This window comes from Camelus ferus, chromosome 9, assembly GCF_009834535.1.
Source record: "Camelus ferus isolate YT-003-E chromosome 9, BCGSAC_Cfer_1.0, whole genome shotgun sequence".
Classification (NCBI taxonomy): Eukaryota; Metazoa; Chordata; class Mammalia; order Artiodactyla; family Camelidae; genus Camelus; species Camelus ferus.
In genome coordinates this window covers 17648994-17673513 of record NC_045704.1, presented here as the reverse complement: position 1 = coordinate 17673513, position 24520 = coordinate 17648994, and the positions used below count along the sequence as shown (strand labels likewise).

The window sequence follows — 24520 nt, the reverse complement described above, 5'->3', positions numbered from 1 at the left end:
AAAGTAATGGAACCAGCCTGGACCAGTTTGGGCAGCAGAACTGAGAACCTGAGTCCTGACTAACCTTGGATGTTCCTTGGGATCAAGGGCTGGGCATGTGGGCTGAAAAGGGCAGGGCCAGGGAGTGAGGATTTGAAGGGATAAAAAGAATCCTTTTTCTGCAGTCTTTGAGATTTTTAATGAGCCAGTAATCACCTACTACCTGCGTGACTGAAGTTCTATGAAAACCTATAATGGCACTGACTGGGTTATTGTGAGATTTGGGTGCCACGCCTGGCACATAACACACACCCAGAACAAGACGGCAGTAAACTCTGGCACACACTTTTGTCCGCCAGGATTTGCCGTTAATCCTCTGAGGGAGGTACTAAAATAACATCCCATTTCACTGCTGAGAGACTGGAATAGAGGGAGGTTATTCGCTGGCCTGGGGAACGTCACGCGGCTTCTCGAGGTCAGCGCGGGATTTGAACCCAGGTCGCTACTGGCCACACGTGGCGGCTGGAAGAGAAGGAGGAAGGAGGAGAGGGAAGGTTACTGTCTGTCCCTCTCAGGTTCCCTCCAGTCTAGTGTTTCTTCCCCTTCTCCAGTCATCTTCCTTCTCTACTCCGCAGCGCTAAAGCCCAGTGACCTGTGGTGTAGAGGGCGCCCCTGGTGGACGCGGTGCGTAAGCGGCTCAGGGAGCTAAAGGGGTGGCGGGTGGGAGCCGATGGGGGTGGCGGGTCCTACCAGGATATGGGAGAGTGGGCATCAGTGGGGCTCACTCCTTCATTTCTTCATCACAGCCCAGAGCAACCAGTCTAGCAGGCAGGATGGGGGGCAGAGGAGGAGGGATGGAGCAAAACAGTCCTTCCAGAGAGGAGAGTGAAGAAACAACCCAGAACAACTGATCCTTAGGGTAGGTGATCTTGAGCAGGTGACCGTGACTTTCTTCTGCCCCAATTTCCTCATCAGATGTAGATGATGTATTATATCTTCAAAGCATAAATGGGGGATAATACGATTTATGCCTTTTCTAGAAGGAGCCCAAAGGAGATTCCTCAACCCAGCCTGGGGGGGGCGGTGACGAGGGGTCTGGGCTTACTATTTACTGAGCCTTTAAAGCCTGAGGATGCCGAGGTGAGCAAAAACCCCAGCCCTTGCTCTCAGGGCTCACCCGATGGTTCTGTACAGCCCCCGTACAGAGTAGCCCCCTTATCACATTTGGTGGTGACCACACCCCTGGGAAGTGAGTGCAGTTATGAGCCCCATTTACAGATAGGGAAAACCGAGAGGTAGAAATAGTTCGCTGCAGTCACACAGAAAGATGTGGCCGTGGCAGGGCAGAGACTTGAATTCAAGTAATTCCCATTCCCAAAACTTTCCAAACCGGAGGCTCCCTGCCCTTCAAAGCTCACGCTTGAGCCTCCAGCTCCACTCCATCCCTTCTCCCCAAACACTCCCTACCCTTTTGAATGTAAAACTATCAAGCATTCCACTCCTCACCCCCTACCCAACTCCACCCCAACCCCCATCCCCACCCCACCACCAACTGGCTAAGCCACACATTTTCATCAGCCAAGGAAGGTCTTCCCCTGTGAGAATTTGGAAGCCACCTGCTGAGCCAGGTACACTTTCATCCCACTTAACATCTGTGTCTTCCCCGACAGGTGCTGCGGAGTGGGGAGGACGGACCCTGTCCCTGCCCTGGACCCTGTCCAGCTCTTGGCTTGGGGGGCAACAAGCATCAGACAAATGATCAAAGATGGACAATTTGAGTGGAAGGTGGATGGGAGAAATGAGCCTGGAAGCCTGGATGCCAGGAGCTCTGGGACGACACTAAGTTGGACCCAAAGGGAGGAGGGGACAGGGCAGATTGAAGCCAAATGCTTCAGGCAGAAGGAACCAGGCCCCCATGACTCAGACATTTGAAATGAGGCAACTTTAAAAAAAAATTTTTATTGAAGTTTAGTTGATTTACATGAAATGAGGAAATTCTTAACGAAAAGACAGATACAGTGCTTTCTGTATCTGTGTCAAAGCCATTCCATGAAATACTTCCTAGGAGTTAAAACAAATGAACCAGAGCTGCATGTACTGGATTTGAATGATCCCCAAAATTGAAGAAGGCCAGTTGCAGAAAGATATATGTATGCTGTGTGCTGCCTTGTGTATCACAGTTTTTAAATCTGCAAAAGAATACCTTCCCAGATATTGTGTGGGTTGCACAAATATGTAGTAAAAGAATGAAAAGCAGGGTGGGGGGAAGAGTATAGCTCAATTGATAGGGTGCATGCTTAGCATGCATGAGGTCCTGGGTTCAATCCCCAGGACCTCCATTAAGTAAATAAATAAATAAACCTAAATATCTCCCCCCTCAATAAAATAAAATAAAAAACTATGTCAGAATATTAACTGTAAGAGAGTGGTTTCCCTGGAGGAGGGAAGGAGGGAGAAATATGACATCTGGGAGGGGACACAGGAGACCCCGACTCAGTCAGTTATATTTTATTTCTCTAAATAAACAAATGCTAAAGATGGTGAGATATGATAAAGATAGGTGTGCACACACAATTCATCATGACAAGTCTTCAAAATCTGTTCTGTCTCCATATTTGAAATAATTATTTTTAAAACAGAAAAAGGGGATGGGACCAGGTGATGCTCAGACACAGTCATAGATGGGGGCCAGGGAGCAAGAGCCATCAGCAGAAAGACCTACATTTTTATTTTTTAATTTTTCTTGGCCCATGGCTGCCCTCCTGATGTAAATTTGTGGGTGCCTTTTTTTTTTTTTTTTAACTCCCTGCCCTACTAGAGGGTATGATACATAGAAAGCTGCAAGAAAAGAGAGGATGGGGTGAGGGTGTTGCCTAGTCAAATTTGGGTCTGCCCATTCACCATGTAGCAAAGCCAATCTATGACTCGGGGTGTGATGAAGGAAATTATAGCATTTATTTGCAGGTGCCAAGCAAGGAGAATGGGCAGCTGATGCTCAAAAGATCCAAACTCTCCGATGGCTTTCAGAAAAGGGTTTTTAAAGGCAACATTTGGGTTGACAGTTGCAGCTTGTGGACTTTCTTTTGATTGGTTGGTGGTGAGATAACGGAGTGATGTTTCAGGAATCTAAATCATCCTGGTTCCAGCCATCTGGGATCTACTTGCTTATGGTCAGCACATAGTCACCATTCTTCACCGGGGTGAGGAGGGAGGGGTCAGTTTCTGCAGAGTAACTAAAAGATAAGCATCAGGTTGTTCTATACATCACCTGAGGAGGAACTAGCACTCTGCTTTATCTCTAAACAAAACTTTTGTTTAAGCCATCACTACTTTTCTTGTTCAACTGCTCCTCCTTTGTGTCTGCATTCCCTCACTTCCCCAGTTAGCAACTGCTTGAGTCTGCTCTGTGGAACTCAAGGAAGGCCTAGGAGACTAAAGCCTTTTTCTACAAACAAGAAACGGGGACACAGAAGGGCTTTTGTACCTAGGAAAGTCCCATAGAGTCCTGCTCAGTTTCAGTCTCCCCTTTTCTTTGATACTTCTCAATTCTGAGGGGAACAAGGGTGGGACAAGAAAGGGAATAGAGTTTAGGATAGAGGTGGTAATCATACACTCAGCAGGGGAACTCAGATTTAGGGGGACTCAGTTTCAAGAGCATAGGATGAAGTGGTGGATGTGGGGGTGGGATGCAGGTCACAGACCAAAGAATGTTGCTGCCTGTGGTCTGTGACATAGTCCAGTCCCTGGTGTTACTCACAGCCGAGGGTGCTCTTAGAATCCGGGGAAGCCTCAGACCCGAGGTTAGCAGGAAGGAAGCAAGACTCATTTTAAACTTCCTCTTTGCCCAGTTCTGGGTGCTGGGTGAGGTGGCTCTGAAGGAGAGAAAGCAAAGAAACTGAGATATGCAGGGCTGGGAGAAGAACACTGGGGAAAGGCATAGGCCAGAGAGCGGAGGAGCTCATCCCCAGACAGCAAGTCAGGTTCTAAAACAGTAAGGCTTAGAGAAACTCAAGCAAAATAAACCCCCAGCAATTTCCAGAAGCCACCTACCCCTCAGCCTGCTGGAACCCTGGGGTTGGCAGCCCCCAGAGTGGCTTAAGAAAATCCATCATAGGAGGTTAAATTTAAAGAGGATCACTTGGGGCCTCACCTAGCCCGGATCAGAGGATGGTCTGATGGGAAGTAGGTGGTGGGGAAGGACAGGGTCAGCTGTCAGCCACTGAACTGGATGTATGGGCATCTCCAGGTCCAGGGGAGGAGAGGCCAGGATCCACCACAAATGGCTCAGTTATTGCAAAATCGATGTTGGGAAACCTCTGAATCTTTCTCTTTAGACTGAGAATTTGGAAATCTTGATTGTTCTTTCAATAAATTTGAGAGCCTAGCCGATAATATTCAAATCATTCATTCAGCAAAATATATATTGAGTACCTGCTGGGTGCCAGACCTGCCAGACCCTAGGGACACATCAGTGAACCAGACAGAAGCCTCTGCCATCATGGAGAGCATCTGCTGGTAGGGGAAGGCAGAATGAAAATGTAAATCAACATATAAGATGCTTTCAGGTGCTGATAAGAGGTTGTGGAGGAAAGTTTGTATGTATTTAACAAACACATTCAAAGCTGACTACATGCCAGGCACTATTGTAAGTGCTTAGAAAATGTTAACTCATTTAGTATTTATTAAATACCTTATTTAATAATAAAAAGCAGGGTCTGAGATGGGGGAGGGAGCTAATTCAGTTTGTGTGCTCTGGGAAAGTCTCTTCCGGAGGGGACTGGCCTTTGAGCTGGGATTAGAAAAATGAACCAATCTCAATCTCTAGGCCAAACACAGCAGGCAGAGAGCTAGTGCAAAGGCCCTGAAGCTAGCTTGGTGTTCAAGAAACTGAAAGGCCAGTGTAAGTGGAATATCATGAGCAGAGAACAGCGGGGGGCCAAGATGATGTCAAACTCAGCAGCCAGTAGACAGATCCTTAATCACTGTAGGTCACCAGGAGGGGCTTGAATTTTATTACCAAAGTAATGAGAAGTCTTGTCTTGGAATCCTCAGAATTTGAGCAACTTTTAAACTTTCTTATCCATAGGATTTTGCAATCAAGACCATCTTAAAATACTAGGCTCTTGTAATCTTGTCATTTCTCTCCTAGACCAGAGCCCCTTCTCTCAAAACATGGCTGGAATGTTGCCTATAGTCTCCTTTGGCCTTGATTCTAGCCTCCTGACATCCCAGGGCTGTCCCCTGAAACTGGGGAGAGATGTGGGGAGGCTGGCCTACACTTTGTTGCCATGATGTGGGTACCAGTTCTTAGGTTCTCCTTTGTCTTGTTCTGGAGAGTCTTGGGAGGTACCAAATCCAAACTCCAACCTGTCAGTTCACTCAGCTCTTCTCCCGGGATAGCTAACAAGCACCTTAAATTCATGGCTCCAAAAGAGAATTCCTGATTCCCCTCCCTCCTGCAAAACCTGCTTCACCAGTTTTCCACCCCAGTTGGCCCCCATCTCCTTCCTCGTCTCTGGGAAAGGGAATGCCATATTTCCACTTGCTGCAAACAAAAAATCTAGGACAAGGGAAAACATTCATTTCACTAGAAAACACATCTTTCTGGGCTATCGTATTCTGGTGTTGCTCCCTGTCTTCGCAATCATCTCTGTGCCTCTGTGGCAATAGTCTTTTGGAATAAAGTTTCTCCTCCCCCAATATCAGAATTGTTTTTATTTGACAGAAATAATAACCTGGATGCCTTCCTTTGCCTTCAAACCGAATTTGTCAGCAAATTCTGCTGGCTCTACCTCCCAGTATATCCCAAATGCATCTATTTCTTTCTTTCCCCACTGCTACTCACCCTGCTCCCAGCCATTGTCATCCCTTGCCCGGACTTTACTGGCACTAGGTTCCCTGCCTTTTCTTCCCCTATCCCCATCCCCCACAGTTCCTTCTTCAGAGGGCAACCAGAGAAATAAATGCAAAGAGAAAACTAATCTGTGTGTATGTGTTAAGGGTGGGGATCAGTACTTTGGCACGAGTGAGGGTAATTGACTAGGAAAGGTCACGTGAGAGGTTTCTGGCATGATGGTAACTCTCCAAATCCTGAGGAGTTTGAGTCACACGGTTGTATGTGTTTGTCAAAATTTACTTGACAGTTAAGGCTTGTTCAATTCATCATGTGCAAATTAACCTGGGAGGTGGCCGGGAGTGACTCGTAAACCAATATTAAATCTAGCAAGTGATAGGCATGCTGATGTGTTTAGGAGTGAAGGGTACTGGTGTCTGCGACTTTCTTTCGAACACATTAAAAAAAAAAAAGATGGATTGATGAGAGAAGATGAAAAGATACCTAACCAAGTGAGGACAGTAAAACGTTATTGGTGAAAGCTAGGTGGTGAATATTGAAAGTTTTCATAATAAAATGTTAAACGAAAATGCAAAGCAAACCAAGTAACTTCCTGCTGGAAATCCTTCAACTGCTTCTCTTTGCATGAGAAATAAAATGCAAAATCTTTTCAAGGGCCTGGCATGATGTCCTTGCTGACCTCGCTGACCTCATTCCTACATTCAGCCTTTGGTGTAATCAATATTTATTTTATTAAAATTTTTTTCCCTTTCGTTTTTTAAAATTTTGTTTTTTATTATTTTGGGGGGAGGTAATGAGGTTTTGGGGGTTTTTTAGTAGCAGTACTGGGGATTGAACCTGGGACCTTGTGCGTGCTAGGCATGCACTCTACCACTGAGCTATATGCCCCCACCCACCTCAATATTTATTGAGCATCTTCTGTGTGCCAGACACTGCTCTAGATGCTCAGGATACAACATGGATCTGACACGGTCACTGTCATCTGCCCAGACTTTTGGAACTTCCTGAAATTATCTTACTTTACAACTTCATCTGCATGGGGATAAGCATTCCGGGAGGACAGGGTCCTCTCTGTTACTTATAGCGGCATTCCCAGGTCTAGAGCAAAGTCTTCTTTACAGTTAAACTTCAGTAACAATTAGTTGAAAGAATCTTAGCCAGTACATATTTAACACTTGTTATACAAGCACCTGGCCCTGTTTAAAGTTGTGTACACACACACCTACTTACTTAATCCTGAAACACATCCCCATTTTACAGAAGAGTTAACAGAGGCAGAGAAGCTAGGCTGTGAACTCAAGTAGTCTGGCTTCAGACCTCCGGTTTCTAACCACCATACTATACTGCTAAGTGAATTATGATTGAATCAATCGTTCAGCGGGGCCGGAATTCAAATCCCAGCTTTGCCCCTTTATTAGCTGTGTGGCCTAAGGCTAGTCAGTTTACCTCTCTGAATTTCGGATCCTTTATTGTTAAAAGTCACTTTCCTCCTCCCAGTCCGTGGTGAAGATAAAAGATGCTGGAGGAGGTTGGCTCAAAGACACCGTACACGCAGGCTCATGCGAATGCACACTCCGATTACAGGGCGGAGGGAGGTAGGAGCTGGCACGGGGTGTGGCCTCCAGAAGGAGGCCAAAGTCTCTGGCTTCCAGGTTCCCCTGATCGGCCCGCGCACCACCTGGGGTCCAAGACCTGTCTCCGCCCCCTCGAACCTGGGTGACCGGGGAGAAAACCGTTCAAGGGTGTGTCCCCGACACCCGGCGGCATCTGCGATCTGGGAGAAAGATACCCGGCGGCGGGGAGAGAACCCAGCCCCGCAGGCAGGGGGAGAGGCTCGCTGCCCCGCCTCCCTCCACCAGATTTCGTCGGGGAGGGAGCCTCCCGGCTCCCGCCCCCCACAGGCCCAGCCGCGTGGAGCGTCTGGGAGCGAAGAGAAGCAGTCAGCCCGCGGAGATGGAGGAGGCGGGCACCTGGGTGCTGCTGCTGCTGCTGCTGCTGCTCCTGGTGCTGACGCTGGCGCTGCCCGGGACCCGGCGCCGAGGCCACCTGCCCCCGGGGCCCACGCCGCTGCCGCTGCTGGGGAACCTCCTGCAGCTCCGGCCTGGAGCGCTGTACCTGGGGCTTTTGCAGGTGAGGGGCCGCCCGCACGCCCTGGCTAGATGCGGGGGTCGAAGGCCCAGAGAGGGAAGGGACGCACCCCTGGGAGAGAAACCGTAGTGCCAGCGCAAAGCGGCCGTCAGTGTATGTCCTAGAAGAGGCGGGCAGGTGAAGGGTCCCGGATGGGGCTATGGATGCCCTGGGGTGGGGAGGGAGCAAGGGTCCAGGGCTGAAAAGGGTCAGGGGATCCTGGGAAGAGAGGATCCTGGAGTGCGGGGCCAGGGCCAGGAGGGGCAGAATCCTGCCCACAGAATCCTGGAGAGGGATCCGGAGTGGAGAGCAGGACCCAGAGTGACAGGAGCCTGAAGTTAGAGAGGCCCCCAGAATCCTGGGAAGGTGGAATGGAGGCAGCAGGGAGGGAACAAAAACTGAGAGAAATAGGTGTCCTCAAGTAGAAGAGAAACTGATAATGTGATGGTGGTGGCTGGTCCCGAGCAGAGGTCCTGGGGAGATATAAGTGAGCTATCCAGAGGAGTGGGCAGAGAAGAAAAGGGGGTGGGACCCCCAGAGGAGGGGGAGGCAGAGGCTGGAGGGTTCTAGGAATCTATCTGCAGAGACAGATGGGAATGGGGAAGAGGGGGGTAGGAGGGAGCTGGAAGTTCTGCAACAGAGGAAAGGAAGGAGAGCAAGAAGGCTGAGACAGTCCCAACCCTCTGGGGGATTGGGAAGAGGCCAGAGGATCCCCATTCAAAAAGAGTCTGGGGTCTTCCAGGACATGGCAAGGAGGGTGGTGTTCTTGGGGAGAGATGGTTCCAGTGCTCCATGGTTATCTGCTCCAGAATTTGAGGGTTTAGCGGTGATTGAAAAGGGTGGCTAGTTCTGAGGGGAGGGAGCTGAGGGATTGGGGGAGACCAAAGATATAGCTGCCCATTTTTACTGCTGAATGTCTGAGCTGTGGGCATAGGGGTAGGTTCTGGGTTGCCCCAGAGTCATAAATTGGGGCTCTACAGGGGGTAAGGGGATGGGACCCAGAGAGTGTGTTGGGTGAGAGTTTGGGGAAGGAGGACTCTATGGGGAGGGCACCTGGGAGCCTGGTACAGAAAAAAAGAGAACTAAGCCCCCCAACGTGACTATTTCACTATTTCGGTTTAGGGCAGAGCAGGAGGGTTTCCTCTTAGGTGGCTCATCCAGCGACAAGGGGCACGATGGAGACACATAGACTTTAAGAGGCAGTAGCCTCCCCCCACAGCACCTGTCCCCCCTCTCTCTCCCTGCCCCCAGCTGGGTAAGAAGTACGGACCAGTTTTCACTGTGTACCTGGGACCCTGGCGGCGTGTGGTGGTCCTGGTTGGGCGCGAGGCTGTGCAAGAGGCCTTGGGAGGTCAGGCAGAGGAGTTCAGCGGGCGAGGGATAGTGGCGACGCTGGATGGGACCTTTGATGGCCATGGTGAGTCATAAGCAGCCTGGAGGCTTCTGGGGCTTGCACTCAGATCCTGCCAGCTCTTACTGTTCTGCAACCTTCCATGCATGATTCAGTGTCTCCGGATCTCTGTTTCCTCATCTATAGTTAGTGTTTGTTTTGTTCTGTTTTTGTGGAGGGTAGGTAATTAGGTTTATTTATTTATTTTTAGAGGAGGTACGGGGGATTGAACCCAGGACCTCCTGCATGCTAAGCATGAGCTCTATCACTTTAGCTTTACCCTCCCCCTCCTCATCTGTAAAATGGGGTGATAACAGTGCCTGTTACATAGGACTGTAGTAAGGATTGCAAGAGGTAAGAATACGCGGTTGTAATAGTCTTATTACTGCTCCAGGCAAAGTCCCCCCAGGGCCGGGAGGAAGAGGGAAGACATCTGAAGCACTGAGAATGAGTAGGCAAACACTCAAAATGTGTAAACTATTCTCTGTGTTAAGACTGAAAGCAGGAGGCCAGAGTGCGGGGACACAGCAGTGACTAAACCACCTCAGTCCTGCTCCCCCAGAGCACACAAGCCAGTGGGGAGACAGACCCGTCGCCAGTGGGGAGACAGACCCGTCACCAGTGGGGAGACAGACAGTGACAAGCCCAGAAAGGTCAGGGCCGGCCTGGGGGAAGCCCTGAGACGGTGGGAATTGGAGGAGGCGCCCGGCCCAGCCTCTTCAGTGGAGGACATCCAGGAAGTCTTCCTGAGAGACGGGGTGTCTGAGCTGAGACTCACAGGGGGACTGGGAAGGGTGTTCCAGGCAGAGGGACCAGCATGGAGGTGAGAGAAGACGCATTCATTCATCAACTGACAACTTTTCATTACGCCTGCCTTGGGACTGGGGACACGGTAGTGACCAAGACAGCTGTGGTGACATGTCTTACTGTGAGAGAGTGGGGCTTTGCCATAAGACATGAGGGAAGAGAATAGAATTCTAAAATGAGAGGGACAGCCTTGAGAGCAGGACACATGGGGCCCTTTCCTGGCCCAGGGAGCAGAGGGAGTTGGGGTGTGAGAGGAATGGGAGGAATCAGGGAAGGCTTCCCAGAAGAGGTGACATTTGAGCTGAGACCCGAAGGTTGAGTAGAGTTAGTTCAGTGAGGACGAAGAGATGAATGATCCTGGCAGAGGGAACAGCAAGGGCAAAGGCCTAGAGGGGACATCCTGGCATCCTTGAGGACGTGAGAGAAGACCAGTGCGACTGTAGTGAGATGAGTAACAAAGCTGGAGTGGTCTGCAGAGCCTGATTACATGGGACCTGAGTCAAGCCAGCACGTTTGGACTTTGGGTTTTCCTGGGAAGGGATATGGTCGGAGTTAAAAAGATCTTCTGGTTGCGGAGTGGAAGTCCAGGCAGGGGACTGGGCTGGACCAGGACTGGGGCCATGGAGTGGGGAGGGGAGGTGGTCAGGAGAGGAATGCAGGGCTCTGGCCAGGGGGCTGGTCAGTGGCTGAGACAAGGAGGAGAGATGCTGGGTCCAGTTTGGGACAAAATGGAGGGGTGGGTAGACGGGATACCCAGGAGGAGGCGTCTAGGAGGCCATTATGGGCTGGCATTCTACAAATAGGAACAGCTCAGAGCAGGGAAGTGTCCATCCAGAGCAAGTCTCTTGGATAAAGGAGGGAAACGGTGCGATTCCACCCTCCTCCCTCCCTGTTCAACCTCCTAACGACGTGGGACATGGGACCCAACAGTACTCCATAAATGCTGGGGTGGAGGGATGAATGGATAGATGGTTGGAGAGAAGAGAGGGAGGGAGGGAGGGAGGGAGTAAAGGAAAGAGGAAGAAGGAAGGATAAATGAATGGGTGGATGAATAGAGGAATAAAAATATGGATAGATAGTGCTCGCTTCGGCAGCACATATACTAAAATTAGAATGATACAGAGAAGATTAGCATGACCCTTGTACAAGGATGACATGCAAATTCATGAAGCGTTCCATAAAATATATATATATATGGATAAACGGAAGGAAGGAAGAAATCTTCACTCACCCTGCTTAATCATAGAAGGCTCAAGGAGCCTGGATAATTCCAGTTACCAGCCTCTCAGGAGAAGGTCACCCTGTGACCCAAGGTTAGGCATTTATTGAGCATCTCCGGAGTCCTCATCCCTGGGCTAGGCTGGTATGGACTCAGGACAGGGCACCTCACTGGGAGGAAGGGCTGCTACTGTCCTGGGAGAGGGGCCGGTCCCTCCTTGAGCCTAGCCTTCTGTGCAGGGGTTTTGTTCTCCAATGGAGAGCGATGGAGGCAGCTGAGGAAATTCACCACGCTGGCTCTGCGGGAACTGGGCATGGGGAAGCCAGAAGGCGAGGAGCTGATCCAGGCGGAGGCCCAGCATCTGGTGGAGTCGTTCCAGGGGACAAAAGGTCAGCGGGGCCGGTGGCCTGAGTGTAGAGATGGCCTTCCCTCTGGGGCTGGGCTGGGGACTCTGGTCACCTCCCTCTCTCTCCTTCTCCACCTTCCATCTCTGTCCTGCTGTCTCTGTGTCCCTGGGACTGTCATATCACTCTTTCTGCCTCTTTTCTCTCTGTTTTTCTGTTTTTCTCTCCTGCAAGTCTGTCCGTCTCTCTCCCTGTCTCTCTTTCCCTGTGGCTCTCTCTTTTCCTGACTATCTGTTGTCCCACAACCCCTTCCTTATCTGTGTCTCTTGGTCTCTCCCTGTCTATCTGTCTCTGTCTCACTCTCTGTGCTTGTCTCTTTCCAGTCGTGTCTGGTCCCCACTCCATATCCAATCCACCTCCAGGTCAGCTCCCCTCTTCCCAACTCCATCCAGCCCTCCTCCTTGCTCCTCCTCCCCAGGACGGCCATTTGACCCCTCCTTGCTGCTGGCCCAGGCCACCGCCAACATCATCTGCTCCCTTGTCTTCGGCCTCCGCTTCCCCTACGACAGTGAGGAATTCCAGGCCATGGTCCGGGCAGCTGGCGGCACCACCATGGGGGTCAGCTCCCCGTGGGGTCAGGTAAGTGGGTGGGACCCCTCTCCAGCCACTTTCCCCAAAGGCTTGTGTCCACCTCTTCCAGGTAACCCCAGAGCGCTCAGTCCGCCTGCCCCTCCACCCTGGTGCCAAGTCAGGTCCCCGTGAAAACAGCTGTCTTTCTCCCCACAGACATACGAGATGTTCTCCTGGCTCCTGCCGCGCCTGCCAGGCCCCCACACACAGCTCCTTGGCCACTTGGGCACCCTGGCTGCCTTTGCCGTCCAGCAGGTGCAGCGGCACCAGGGAAGCCTGGACACCTCGAGCCCCGCACGTGATGTTGTGGATGCCTTCCTGCTGAAGATGGCAAAGGTGGGGGCATTTGTGGGTTGGGGGGTCCTCCTGAATGGCACTGGCGGCCTGGCTGGTCCCCAGCCAGGTGTAGCCGGGACATACTGTCAGCCTCCATCCTTCTCTGCACGTGTCCCTGTGGATCTGTGTCTCTGCCTGGGTGTGCATAGCTCTTCTTTCTGGTACATTGTTCTCCGCCTCCCCCCACCCCACACTCACCTCAGGTGTGTTTGAGTCTCTTGCATCTCTCCCCCTCCTCTTCCCTCCAATCTCAGGCCCAGCTCAGGCCCCCTGCCCAGTGACCTGCCACCAGCAATCCCCACCAGCCCTTCTCCCCATCCCTACCTCTCGCCTCCCACACAGGACATTTCCTGTGAATTACAATCATTTGCTTATGAAACCCTTCAATCTCAAATTATACTAATAAAGTTCAATTTATTAATTAGGTGAGAACAATCAACTTGTGAGAAAATTAGAATTAAGATGACCCCTGTGGAAATACCTAGTTTTGAATTGTACAGATTTTGCAATGATGGGAGATATTCAGGGCCACATCCTTGAATAAATGCAGCCACCCTCTTGGTGGAGAGAGCAATTTTCTTAACTCTGTGGCCCTGTTTATTTTCCCTTTCATTTTTTTAATTTGTATTTCTTTTTTGTGGGGGAGGTAATTAGGTTTCTTTATTTCTTTAAAAAAAATTTTAGTGTGGGAGGTATTTGGTTTATTTATTTATTTTTAGAGGAGGTACTGGGAATTGAACCCAGGCCCTTGTGCGTGTTGAACAGGCGCTCTACCACTGAGCTCTACCCTCCCCGCCTATTTATTTATTTTTTTAATGGAGGTACTAGGGATTGAACCCAGGACCTCATGTATGCTAGGCATGCACTCTACCACTGAGCTATACCCCCCTTTTCATTTTTTTAATTTAAAAAAGAACGTAATTGTAGTAAAATACACATAACACTTCCCATCTTGGCCACTTTTAAGTGTACAGCTCAGTAGTGTTCATGACATTTGCATCACCACCTTTGCTCTCCAGAATGCTTTTCAACTTGCAAAATTGAAATTCTATACCTGTTAAAGAAGCTCCCACCTTTCCTTCTGCCAGCGCCCGGCAACCACCCTTCTATTTTGTGTCTCTATGAATTTGATGACTCTAGGAACCTCCTGTAAGTGGAATCACACAGTATTTGTCCTACTGAGGTTTATCTCACTTAATGTCCTCAAGGTTCATTCATGTTGTAGCGTGTGACAGGACTTCCTTCCTTTTTAAGGCTGCCTCATATTCCATCGTACGGCTATGTCACATTTTCTTTATCCGTTCATCCATCAGTGGACACTTGGGTTGCTTCTACTCTTTGGCTATTGTGAATAATGCTACTTTGAACATGGATGTACAAATGTCCTTCAAGACCCTACTTTTCTGAGGGGGGGGGTCATTAGGTTTTTATTTAACTTATTTATTTTAATGGAGGTACTGGGGATTGAACCCATGACCTCATGCATGCTGAGCACAGGCTCTACCACTGAGCTCTACCCTCCCCCACCACTTTCCGTTCTTTTGGATAAATCCCCAGAAGTGGAATTGCTAGGTCATATGGCAATTCTATGTTAAGCTTTTGAGGAGCCGCTGTACCATTTGCTGTAACAGCTTCACCATTTATATGTCCCCCTGGTGACAGGAGTTCCAGTTTCTCCACATCCTCACCAATACTTGTTATTTTCTATCGGTGTTTGTTTTTAATAGCAGCCACTCTCTTGCCTTTTTAAAACATTTCAGCCAGAGAGAACTTATATCAAAAGCCCACTTTCCAACTTTCCCAAACATTTGTTTAAACTCCTAACAAAGCTTTAACTTGCTATGCTGCACCCCCAACCTGGCTGTGCTGGGCCTCGACTCCCCGCAGCCCATGTTCTCTAAGCCCCTCTGCCTGGTTTCTCCCAGGAGAAGCAAGACCCAAACACAGAATTCACTGACAAGAACTTGCTGATGACGGTCATTAATCTGCTGTTTGCTGGGACAGTGACAGTCAGCACCACAATCCGCTACACCTTCCTGCTCCTGCTGAAATACCCTGAGGTCCAAGGTAGGAGCCTTTGCCACCAGCCAGGCCCTGGGAACAGGAGGCAGGGCTCAGAGGAAGAACCATCAGGAGAGTCCTCCTGAGCCAGAGCCTGGAGGCGACAATGGGTCTGGCACCCAGGGTGTCTGGGGAGCCAGTTGTTTGGGGACTGCTGGTTGCAGTGTGAGTAGTGAAATGAGAAATGAGGCAGGAGACATCTCCAGACTTGCTGTCTTGGTGGTAACTTGTGTCCCTAATCCTGAGCAATGGGGAGCCATGGAATGTTGTTGAGCAGGGGAAGGACAGGGTCAAATTAGCATTTTAGAAAAACCCTTTAGTCTGCCATGAAGAGGTAGGTTGTAAGGTGTGAAAGAGGATGCCAGGAGCTCAGGGTAAGGACTGGGGTGGGGGAAGACAGCGCTGGGCCAAGCTGTGGGGAGGGGAGAGGGAGCCACGTAGGCAGGTGGTGGAGAAAAATAAGGGAGGGGGTCATCCAGGGATAGGCCAAGGGCTCTGACCAGAGGACTGGGGGACTGGGAAGCCACCCTGAGGTGAGGCCAGAAGGGATGAGGAGCTGTTTCAGGGGAGATGCTGAGGCCGCTTTGGGACAATCTGAATGTGAGGGGCCTGGGGCCACCAGGGGGAGGCCACAAGACACCTGGGTCAGGGCTGGAGAAAAAAAACAAAGTGGAGTTATCAGGGGACAGGCAAGACCTGAAGCTGTGATGGTGACGGAGGATGTGGGGTGAGGCAGGGCTGGGAATTTGCCCCAGGGGACTCCAGCGGTTCAGGGTCAGGCAGCTGCCTTAAGTGCTGTCAAGATGGTGGGGTGGGCTGACCTGGAAGATGGAAGATGGGACCTGGGGCCTGGTGGCCTTGGTGGAATGGAGTCAGCTGTGGTTTCAGCTCACTGGGCTCCAGGGTCCTCATTTGGGAGATGGGGCTATACAGTGGTACCCACCTCGCAGGACTGCTGTGGGGAATGAGAGGACAGATGGGATGCCCAGCACACTGGCTGCTCCAGAAGACCGTCCAAGCAGAGGATCACAGTGCCCCGCCCCACCCCTGACCTCCCACCCCCCTCCTCTTGAGTGCAGAGCGGGTGCAGGAGGAGCTGACTAGGGAGCTGGGGGCCGGCCGGGCACCCTGTCTGGCAGACCGAGCCCGCCTCCCCTACACGGATGCGGTTCTGCACGAGGCACAGAGGCTGCTGGCACTGGTACCCATGAGCATGCCCCGAGCCCTCACCAAGACCACCCGCTTCCGGGGGTACACCCTGCCCCAGGTGGGTATGCGGGTCAGCCCTGCCCAGCAGCTGTCTCTGCCTCGAGCCTGAGTCTGCTGCTATCTGTGTCTCTGACTTTTTCCAGATCTTGGTCTGTCTCTCTTTCTCTCGCTGTTTCTACATCTTCCTCCTCTTTCTCTCTCCTCCCTGGCTGATATCTCCCTCTTTTCTTCTCATCTCCCTTTCTTTCTCTATGTCCCCGTCTGTCTCTGCATCTCTCTCTCTGTGTTGCTTTCTCTTGCCTTTTGACTTTCCCAGCCTTGGTTTCCCTATGTTTCAGATGGGTATCCTAATTCTTCCTCCTCCCAAAGTGGTTAGGACAATCAAATAAGGTGACAGGCAGGGAACAATCTGAGGGCTAACAGAGGCCCTCACCCTCAGTCCCTGCTGTAAACACACAGAATCAGCCCCACCCTCTCTCACTCAGTTCCTGTCCCTTGATTCGAGAGCAATTCAGAGCCATCACCACCAGGGGACGATGTCTCCCTGGAAACCTGAGGCGCCTTCCGCACCAGCTGCTCCCTCCTTGAGCTTGGTTGTAGAATCCAACCCATAGCAGTTAGAATCCAGCCCTGCTGTTTTCAGGCTGAGACCTTGGGCAAATCACTTCACCCTCTGAACCTCCATCTACTCCTATTCTAAACTGGGAGCAGTAATAGCATCAACTGGAGATTATAAGGAATCTGTGAAAAAATGCTTGTAAAACACCAGCTGAGCTCTTTGTACAGGGAGTGGGGCTCCTCTGTACACCCCCGAAGCAACGATTGCTAAAGCAATGACTATAGCAAGTGCAACAACTACTGCTAATGACAACAGTAATAACAGGCATTAGTGGTTGAGGACCTGCTCTGTGCCAGGTATTAGTCTAAATGCTCTACATGTATTACCTTATTCAATCTTCAGAGCCACCCTCTACCATTATCACACCCATTGTACAGATGAGGAAACTGAGTCCCTAAAATGTTAGAAGACTTGCCAACCCCAGCCAGCCTACAAGTGGCAGGGGCAGGATTTGAACCCAGAGCCTGTGCTTTAACCACTGCTCTCTGCCTTTCTCTTATTTTAATGGCAGTTACACGACCTTTTCCTGAAGCCTCACTCACCTTCCCAACTCAGAGCCCCATTAACCAGAGTCCCTAGCAAAGGAGGTCCCTCTTCGTCTCCTCATACTCCCCACCTTGACCGTGCACCACAGTCCTGGGAATACCATAACTCTGATCTCAGCTGAAGGGGCTGCCACTGTCCCCAAACCTGGGCAGGGGAAGCCTTCGTGGACAGCCATCACCCACCCACACTTCGCCTCTGGAATACCATAGTGGCAGAAAGCTGGACTCTGAGCCAAGCTGCTTAGGACAACCACAGCTGAATCCCAGCGTACCCCCAAAGTTTAAAACACTGTGTAAAAATAACAAACTCTGCCGTGTCCAAGTGTTGCCTTAGGGCAAGTTGCTGAAGTTCTCTGGGCCTCTTCCCATCCTTAAAAATGGGGATCAGAAAAAAAGAAAAGAAAGAAATCTTTAAAAAAAAATAAATAAATAAATAAAATGGGGACCATATTAGTAACTGTTTCCTAGGCTTGTTAGAAAGATTTAGCGAGTTTGTGTGTGTGTGTGTGTGTTTGTGTGTGTATGTAAGTAGAACACATGTACCTATTACAAAGGAGGTGAGTTAGATATAAGGCTTAATAAAGTCTCTGACCCATAATCACTCAGATGCCACTGTGTTTTTTTTTTTTCTTTATTTTTTTGGGGGGCTGGTAATTAGGTTTGTTGGTTAGTTTGTTTGTTTACTCTTAAAAGAGTTACTGGGGATTGAACCCAGGACCTCATGCATGCTAAGCATGCGCTCTACCACTGAGCTATACCCTCCTCCCAACCCCTGTATTTTGTGAACTGATTTCCCCAACACACCAGACTCATGTGCTCCGACTCTGAGCGGAAGGCCTGGGTTGTGAGGGATATTTATAGTTTTATTATGATTTCCCCCCAGGGCACAGAGGTCCTCCCTCTCCTTGGCTCCATCCTGCATGACCCCAAGGTCTTCCAGCAGCCGGAGGAGTTCAACCCCGGCCGATTCCTGGACGCAGAAGGGAAGTTCAAGAAGCAGGAGTCGTTTCTGCCCTTCTCCTTAGGTATCTGCTGGGCCGCCCCTGCCCTCCCCGCTGGTCCTCCCCCAGGTCCTCCCCCAGGCCCGGCTCCAGCTCTCTCTTCCTCGCAGGTAAGCGCGTCTGCCTTGGGGAGGGCCTGGCTCGGGCCGAGATCTTCCTCCTGTTCACCACCGTCCTGCAGGCCTTCTCGCTGGAGAGCCCCTGCCCACCGGGTGCCCTGAGCCTCCAGCCAGCCGTCAGCGGCCTTTTCAACATCCCCCAAGCCTTCCAGATGCAATTTCGGCCCCACTGACCTCCATCTGACCCGCCGTGTGGACTGGATGAAGGAGGGCACCTTGGGAGGGGGCAGGCAGCCTCGACAGTGGGCATGGATATGGCTGGGACTCCAGAGCCGCACGTCTACACCACAGGCAGCCACATTCATGCACCTGGAGCTGTTTTCTAGAGTCAGTCACACGTATATTCAGCCTCCACATCCACGGGGTCCTCGGCCCACACAGCTGTTGAGACTTGGAACCACACACCCAGATCCCAACCATGCGGGCCGTGAGGCAATGTGGCCACACAGCTTTCTACAGACATACATTTAGTCCATCAGGAATCACAGCCACATGCCCAGATAACCCACCAACTCAAATACCACACGACCCCCCTGGACTCACAACCTACACATTCAAGTTCAGCCACCAGTGTTCTCGGCCCGTGTGCCCTCTTCACTCCTCAGACTTCCCAGTGTTGCCATCTCTGGGAGCCTGGTGCAGAGAACATGTCCCATGCTGGCTCACGTCACCTCACAGAGACCCTCTTTATCTGCGGCCCTCAGGTCATGGTACCAGTGTCCTTGTACAAGGCTTTCTCCAGCTACATGCCCCCAACCAGTGAACCACACAGTCAACCCAAGTGTGACACTGGCCTGCCCACTGAGACAAGCTACTCCCACAGGGACACAGCCATGGTCTCCTGTGCACCTTCAGCCCTCAGGGACACCCCTTTCCAAGCACCCTGATCCCCAGATGCTCCCAAATACAAACACACCCCCAATGTGCAGTTGTGCATACAAGCCTGTGGACTAAGCAAACTTGGACACACATGGACCCTCAGAACAGAGGAACACACACACACACACACACACACACACACACACACACACACACTCCAGCTTATATAACTTGAAAAACCTCCCCTGCTCCCCAGTCCCCCTCAACACACACTGACGCACTGCCCCTACTCTGTGTCAAAGTCCCAGTTAGACCTCGTGGAAGGGACCAGACTCCAACTCCCTGGGTCAGGGAAGAGGCCAGGTCTGACGTCTTTGTGACTCCGAAGATCCCCGTTTTGCAATAAAAGTTCCTTTCTAGACCCTGGTCTGGCCCAGGGCAGGGCCTAGCGTGAGTGTGACAGTGTCCATCATTGTGAGTAAGGGGTGGGAATGGGGAGGGTCCACCCCTCCCTCGAGGCTAGGCGGGAGCTGAAAAACACGGCCCCCGCCCACCCTGGCTGCTGACATCAGTAGCAGATGTGGAGATGGGGGGGAGGGGAGCGGTCCTGGGCCTCACTTCCGGTGAGGCTGATGTGGATGGGGTGGGCAGGCCTGGGGCTGGGGTTGGAGGGGTGGAGGGCCTCAGTTAGGAAAAGCCTGAAGGTGACCCCTCCACGCCCTGGGCGCTCTCCCAAACTAAAAGTAGATGCTGAAACAGGAGCCCTCACTCTACCCTCACTCTGGCCTCTTCTGCTACCCTTTCCCTCCCTTCTCTTCGTAAGGAAGCCAGAAGCATCTTTTTACTTGTCAGTTATCTACGAAGGAAGTGTTCAGACCCACGATAGTAGAATAGTGCGATGAACCTCTGGGCCCTTGACCCAGCCTCATTGGATAACCATCCAATTTCTGCTAATTTTATTTTGTCGATCACAATCTTCCGATTATTTTAAAGCAAATCTCAGAAAATAATTGAATACACATTTCTAATAGTAAAAGGACATTTTCCCCCTGACATTTTATGAGGACAATTTTCAAAGTTGAAGGGATTCTACGGGAAGGCCCATGGGCCACCTCTGGATTCTCCCACGGCAGTTTGCCACGTGTATTAGCACATTTCTAGCCACCTGCCCATCCAGCTCATTTTTTTAGGCATTTCAAAATAAATTACAGACATCTGTCTCTGAATGTTTCAGCAATGCTTCGTTAGCTTTTTTTTTTTTTAATTTTCCACAATGTTATCACTTTATTTTTTGGCTTAAGTTCTATAGAGGTAGCACAGAACAGCGATACAATAGAAAACAGACGAGCTTGGGATCAGACCCTGACTTTGCCACTTTCTAGCTAATGACTCCTTCACTGAGGGTTGAGCATCTAAAAGACCAAATTTAAAAGAAGAGATGTGAACAATTCTGGAACTTAATAGGAACGAAGTACACGTTGAGTTCTTGAATTTATTATTGTTACTGCTTTTCATATGTCTGTGATGTGAAAAGGAATAAATGAGGTTTCAGGTTTCCTCCTTTTGAATTAAGGCAATGACTTGCTTTCCTTTGTGCTCAAAATTCACACCCAGGGAAATTTGGGATCAGAAATACCAGCAAACAGGTGGGGAAAGCAGGGGAGGATTTAACTCAGTGGTAGAGCACGTGCTTAGCATGCAGGAGGTCCTGGGTTCAATCCCCAGCACCTCCAAATAAATAAATAAATAAATAAATACCTAATTATGCAACCCCCCAAGAAAATAAAGTAAAAAAAGAATTTTTTAATAAAAGAATTTTTAAAAAAGAAATAGCAGCAACCTCATTTATTAAGGAAGAATGGAACTAGGATTGTATCAAAATGAAAGTTGACATGAGTTAAGATGATTCGAGTAGCAAGCAAAAGAAAGCATAAACTCAAAATGGCTTAACCAGTAATTATTGGACCCCAAAGTAAAAGTATTTACAATTAGTAGGGTCTTCAGGGTTATTCTGGGGGAGGGGTTAAAATATACATAGCATAATATTTCTCATTCTCACCACTTGTAAGTGTACAACTCAGTGGCATTACATACATTCACAATGTATAACCATCACACTGTCTATACCCCAAACTTTCATTACCCCCAGCAAATACTCAACTTATTAAAATGATAACTCCTCCTTTACAATTCACTTTTTAAAAGTCACAACCATAATATCCATTTCCACACCTATTACAATTACCGATTTTGCAGTGTTAGTGTTCACGTTTCCCTGGCTGTCCCAGAAATGTATTTCATAGTCAAGTTTGTTCAAATCAGAACCCAAAGGTTCACCATGCAGTGCCTTCGTTTGAACATGCAGGTCTTCTAAATCTGTAACCGGTCCCCAACCTTTTGTATGCCACTTATTTCTTAAAGAAACTGGGTTATTTGCCCTGTGCAGGTTTTCACATCCTGTCTTCGGCTGATGGCCTCTTTGGGGTGCCACTCAAGATGTCTTTCCATTGTCTGGAATTCCCTGTAAAGTGGGAGTTAGACCAGATTCGGGCTCATTCTGGCAAGAACTCTTCACATCATATCTCAATAATAAATGGTCTCATATAGCGTGTCCAGGTCCTGATCCCTCTTTTAGAAAGTTTCCCATCAACCTTTCACTTACTGGCCTTAGCAAAGGGATCCTTTAAAACCAAATCAATCAGGTCTCTCCCCTGCTCAAAGCCCCCCAGTGGGGCACCCTTGTGCACTGCTGGTAGCAAAGTAAATTGGTGCAGCCACTATAGAAAACAGTTTGGAGGTTCCTCAAAAAATTAGGATTGTCAAATGACCCAGCAATCTCATTTCTTGGTATACATCCAAAGGAAACACATCAATATGTCAAAGAGATCTCTGCACTCCCATGTCCATGGCAGCGTTGTTCACAATAGCCAAGATACAGAACCATCTAAGAGTCTGTCAGCAGATGATTGGATAAAGAAAATGACATAGCTATGTAACAGAATATTATTCAGTCATAAAAAAGAAGGAAATCCTGCCTTTGGTGATAAACGTGGATGGACCTTGAAGGCATTATGCTAAGTGAACTAAGTCAGACACAGAAAGACAAATACTGCATGATCTCACTTATATGTGGAATCTAAAAAAGCCGAATTCATAGAAACAGAGGGATGTAATGTACAGCATGGTGACAATAGTTAATAACACTATATTATAGAACATTGGAAATTTGCTAAGAGAGTAGATCTTAAAAGTTCTCTTAAAACGAGAGAAAAACATTTGTAACTGTGTAGTGATGGATGTTAATAGACTTATTGTGATCATTTCACAATGTATAAAATGCTGAATTGCTATGTATACCTGAACCTAATATAATGTTCTACGTCAGTTATAGCTCAATAAAAATTAATAATTAATAAGTTAAATTAAAAAACAAAAGAATAGTGGTTGCCCAGGGCTGGGGGTGGGAGAAATCAGGAGATGCTGGTTAAAGGGTACACATTTTTTAGTTATAAGATGAAGTTCTGGCTCTAATGTACAGCATGACAGCTATAAGTTAATCTTGTGATGTATACTTGAAATTTACTAAGAGTAGATCTTAAATGTTCTCACCATACGCACCAAAAATGGTAACCGAGGTGATGGATGTGTTAACTAAGTTAATTGTGGTAATCATTTCACAGTCTGTACATGTATATCAGGAGGAGGCCCTGAGGCCCGTGAGCCAGGGATAAGAGCCAGGTGGACACCAGGGGGCATGAGGTAAGCAGTTTGGGAGTTTATCTTGGAAGGTTTGAGGCCAAGGAGGGAAAGGGTTTGACTTGGGATTGAGACACATTCCTCTTGTTGTTTGGCAGGTTAGAGGGAAGGAGAGTGGCGGCCCGGGAGGAGGCGGGAGGAGGCCAGAGGAGAGGACCAAGCTGGAGCAGGGTGAGGTAACCGGGAGGAGGGTAGGATGAGGCGGGAGAGAGCTTTGTGAATCGAATCCCCCATGGCACCTGGAAACCTACTGCAGGGTGGAGGGTATCCAAGAAGACCCTGAGGGTTGGGGCTGGGTGACAGGATCTAGGTACTGAGGCTGTCACTGCAGTGGGACACAAATGATACAGCTTCAGGGAAGCTAATGGTGAAAAGCCCTAAGTGGCAGGTTGAGAGCTGGGAGCTCACCTGGAGGGCAGCAGGGGAGCTGAGGTTAAGCAGAGAAGGGACAGGGTCAGATCTGAGTTTCAGAAATATCCCTCTGCTTAAGAATGGGAGATGGACTGGAGGGAGGAAAAGTGGAGGCGAGGAGGCCGGCAAGGAGGCCAGGGAGGAGGCCAGGGCAGGGTCCTGGTGGGAAAGGATGGGGCTGGACTCCATGAGGTGGGGAGAAGAGGCAGGTGCGAGAGACATGGGCAGGTGGAGAGGAGAGGAGTTTGTAAGGAGCTGTAGGGATGCCAGTGCACAGAACGGCCAAGAGCAGAGAGATGGTGCCCAGCCCCCTCTTGCAGGCACCCAGGCTTGAAGAGACCCCGTTCCATATGCGCAACACACAGGGGCAAGGAGATGGACAAGCAGGCGAACCAACACACAGGCATCGGATCTGCAAGGATCAGGGCACACAATCCACCAGAGGGAGACAGCAATGCCAGTGCACAGGGAGACATACAGATGAGATGCAAAAAAATCAAGGGCACCTTGTCAGCTGTCGTCACCACGTGCAAAGAACTGCACGTGCACTGCCCTGGGACACCCGCCCTGTAGCCTGCCAAGTGGGCGCTGTTCTTACTCCCACCTTACAGATGGACACGCCGAGGCTCAGGGAGGCCAGTCACTTGTAAGATCACACAGTTAGTGGCAGAAACAGGATTCCAACCCTGGTCAACTCAACTGGTGTCCTGTTTCTGGGCCCATGTGGGTCTTCTTTGTAGGAGGATCCACGTCTCCCTGAGTGTAGCCCGGGGATGCCCATGAGGCCGTGTCCTGGTTTCTGAGGTTTCTCCAGGAATGGAGTTCCAGACCCAGCTTGTCTGAGTGTGGGCCAGCAGCGTGCCCCTGCGTGTCTCCTCCTGTCCAGCCTCCATGTGTGGATGACATCCGAGAGAGAGAGAGAGAGAGAGAGAGAGAGAGAGAGAGAGAGAGAGAGAGAGAGTGCGAGAGCGAGAGAGTGAGCGAGCGAGAGAGAGAGAGAGAGAGAGAGAGAGAGAGAGAGAGAGAGAGAGAGAGAGAGAGAGAGTGTGTCCTTGTCGAGGAGCCCTGAGTGTGAGGGGGAGTGCCTGGCTGGGCTGGGCTGGGGGTGGAGGCAGGGTGGGGGGGTCGCAGAGGGGAATGGAGTTCTGGAGGAATGTTTACCAGACACAGAGATAGCCCAGAGGGACAGCGCCCAGAGCTGGGACAGAGAGACACACAGCTTCCCTGCCTCCCTGGCTCAGGATTAGGGGCCCCTTCCCACTCCTCAGCCTCCCTCCAGGGCCCCTTTAAGACA

General features: G+C 50.0%; 1 protein-coding gene, 1 long non-coding RNA gene and 1 other non-coding gene across 3 annotated transcripts; all 3 read left to right on the top strand.

Moving 5' to 3' along the window:
- The first annotated feature begins 423 nt into the window (after positions 1–423).
- Positions 424–2945, top strand: LOC116666068. Its single transcript, XR_004322943.1, has 3 exons — positions 424–663; positions 786–898; positions 1650–2945. It is a non-coding gene; the product is annotated as an uncharacterized LOC116666068 (long non-coding RNA).
- A 4501-nt stretch (positions 2946–7446) lies between these two features.
- LOC102510405 (cytochrome P450 2S1) lies at positions 7447–19509 on the top strand. The gene is given in 10 exon segments (XM_032485993.1): positions 7447–7963; positions 9212–9377; positions 11616–11765; positions 12199–12359; positions 12507–12686; positions 14612–14753; positions 15827–16014; positions 18004–18145; positions 18232–18404; positions 18406–19509. Coding segments are annotated over 10 exon segments (1785 nt in total). The 5' UTR covers positions 7447–7786; the 3' UTR covers positions 18712–19509.
- On the top strand, positions 11236–11342 carry LOC116666170. The gene has a single exon (XR_004323014.1). It is a non-coding gene; the product is annotated as a U6 spliceosomal RNA (small nuclear RNA).
- Positions 19510–24520: the final 5011 nt, after the last annotated feature.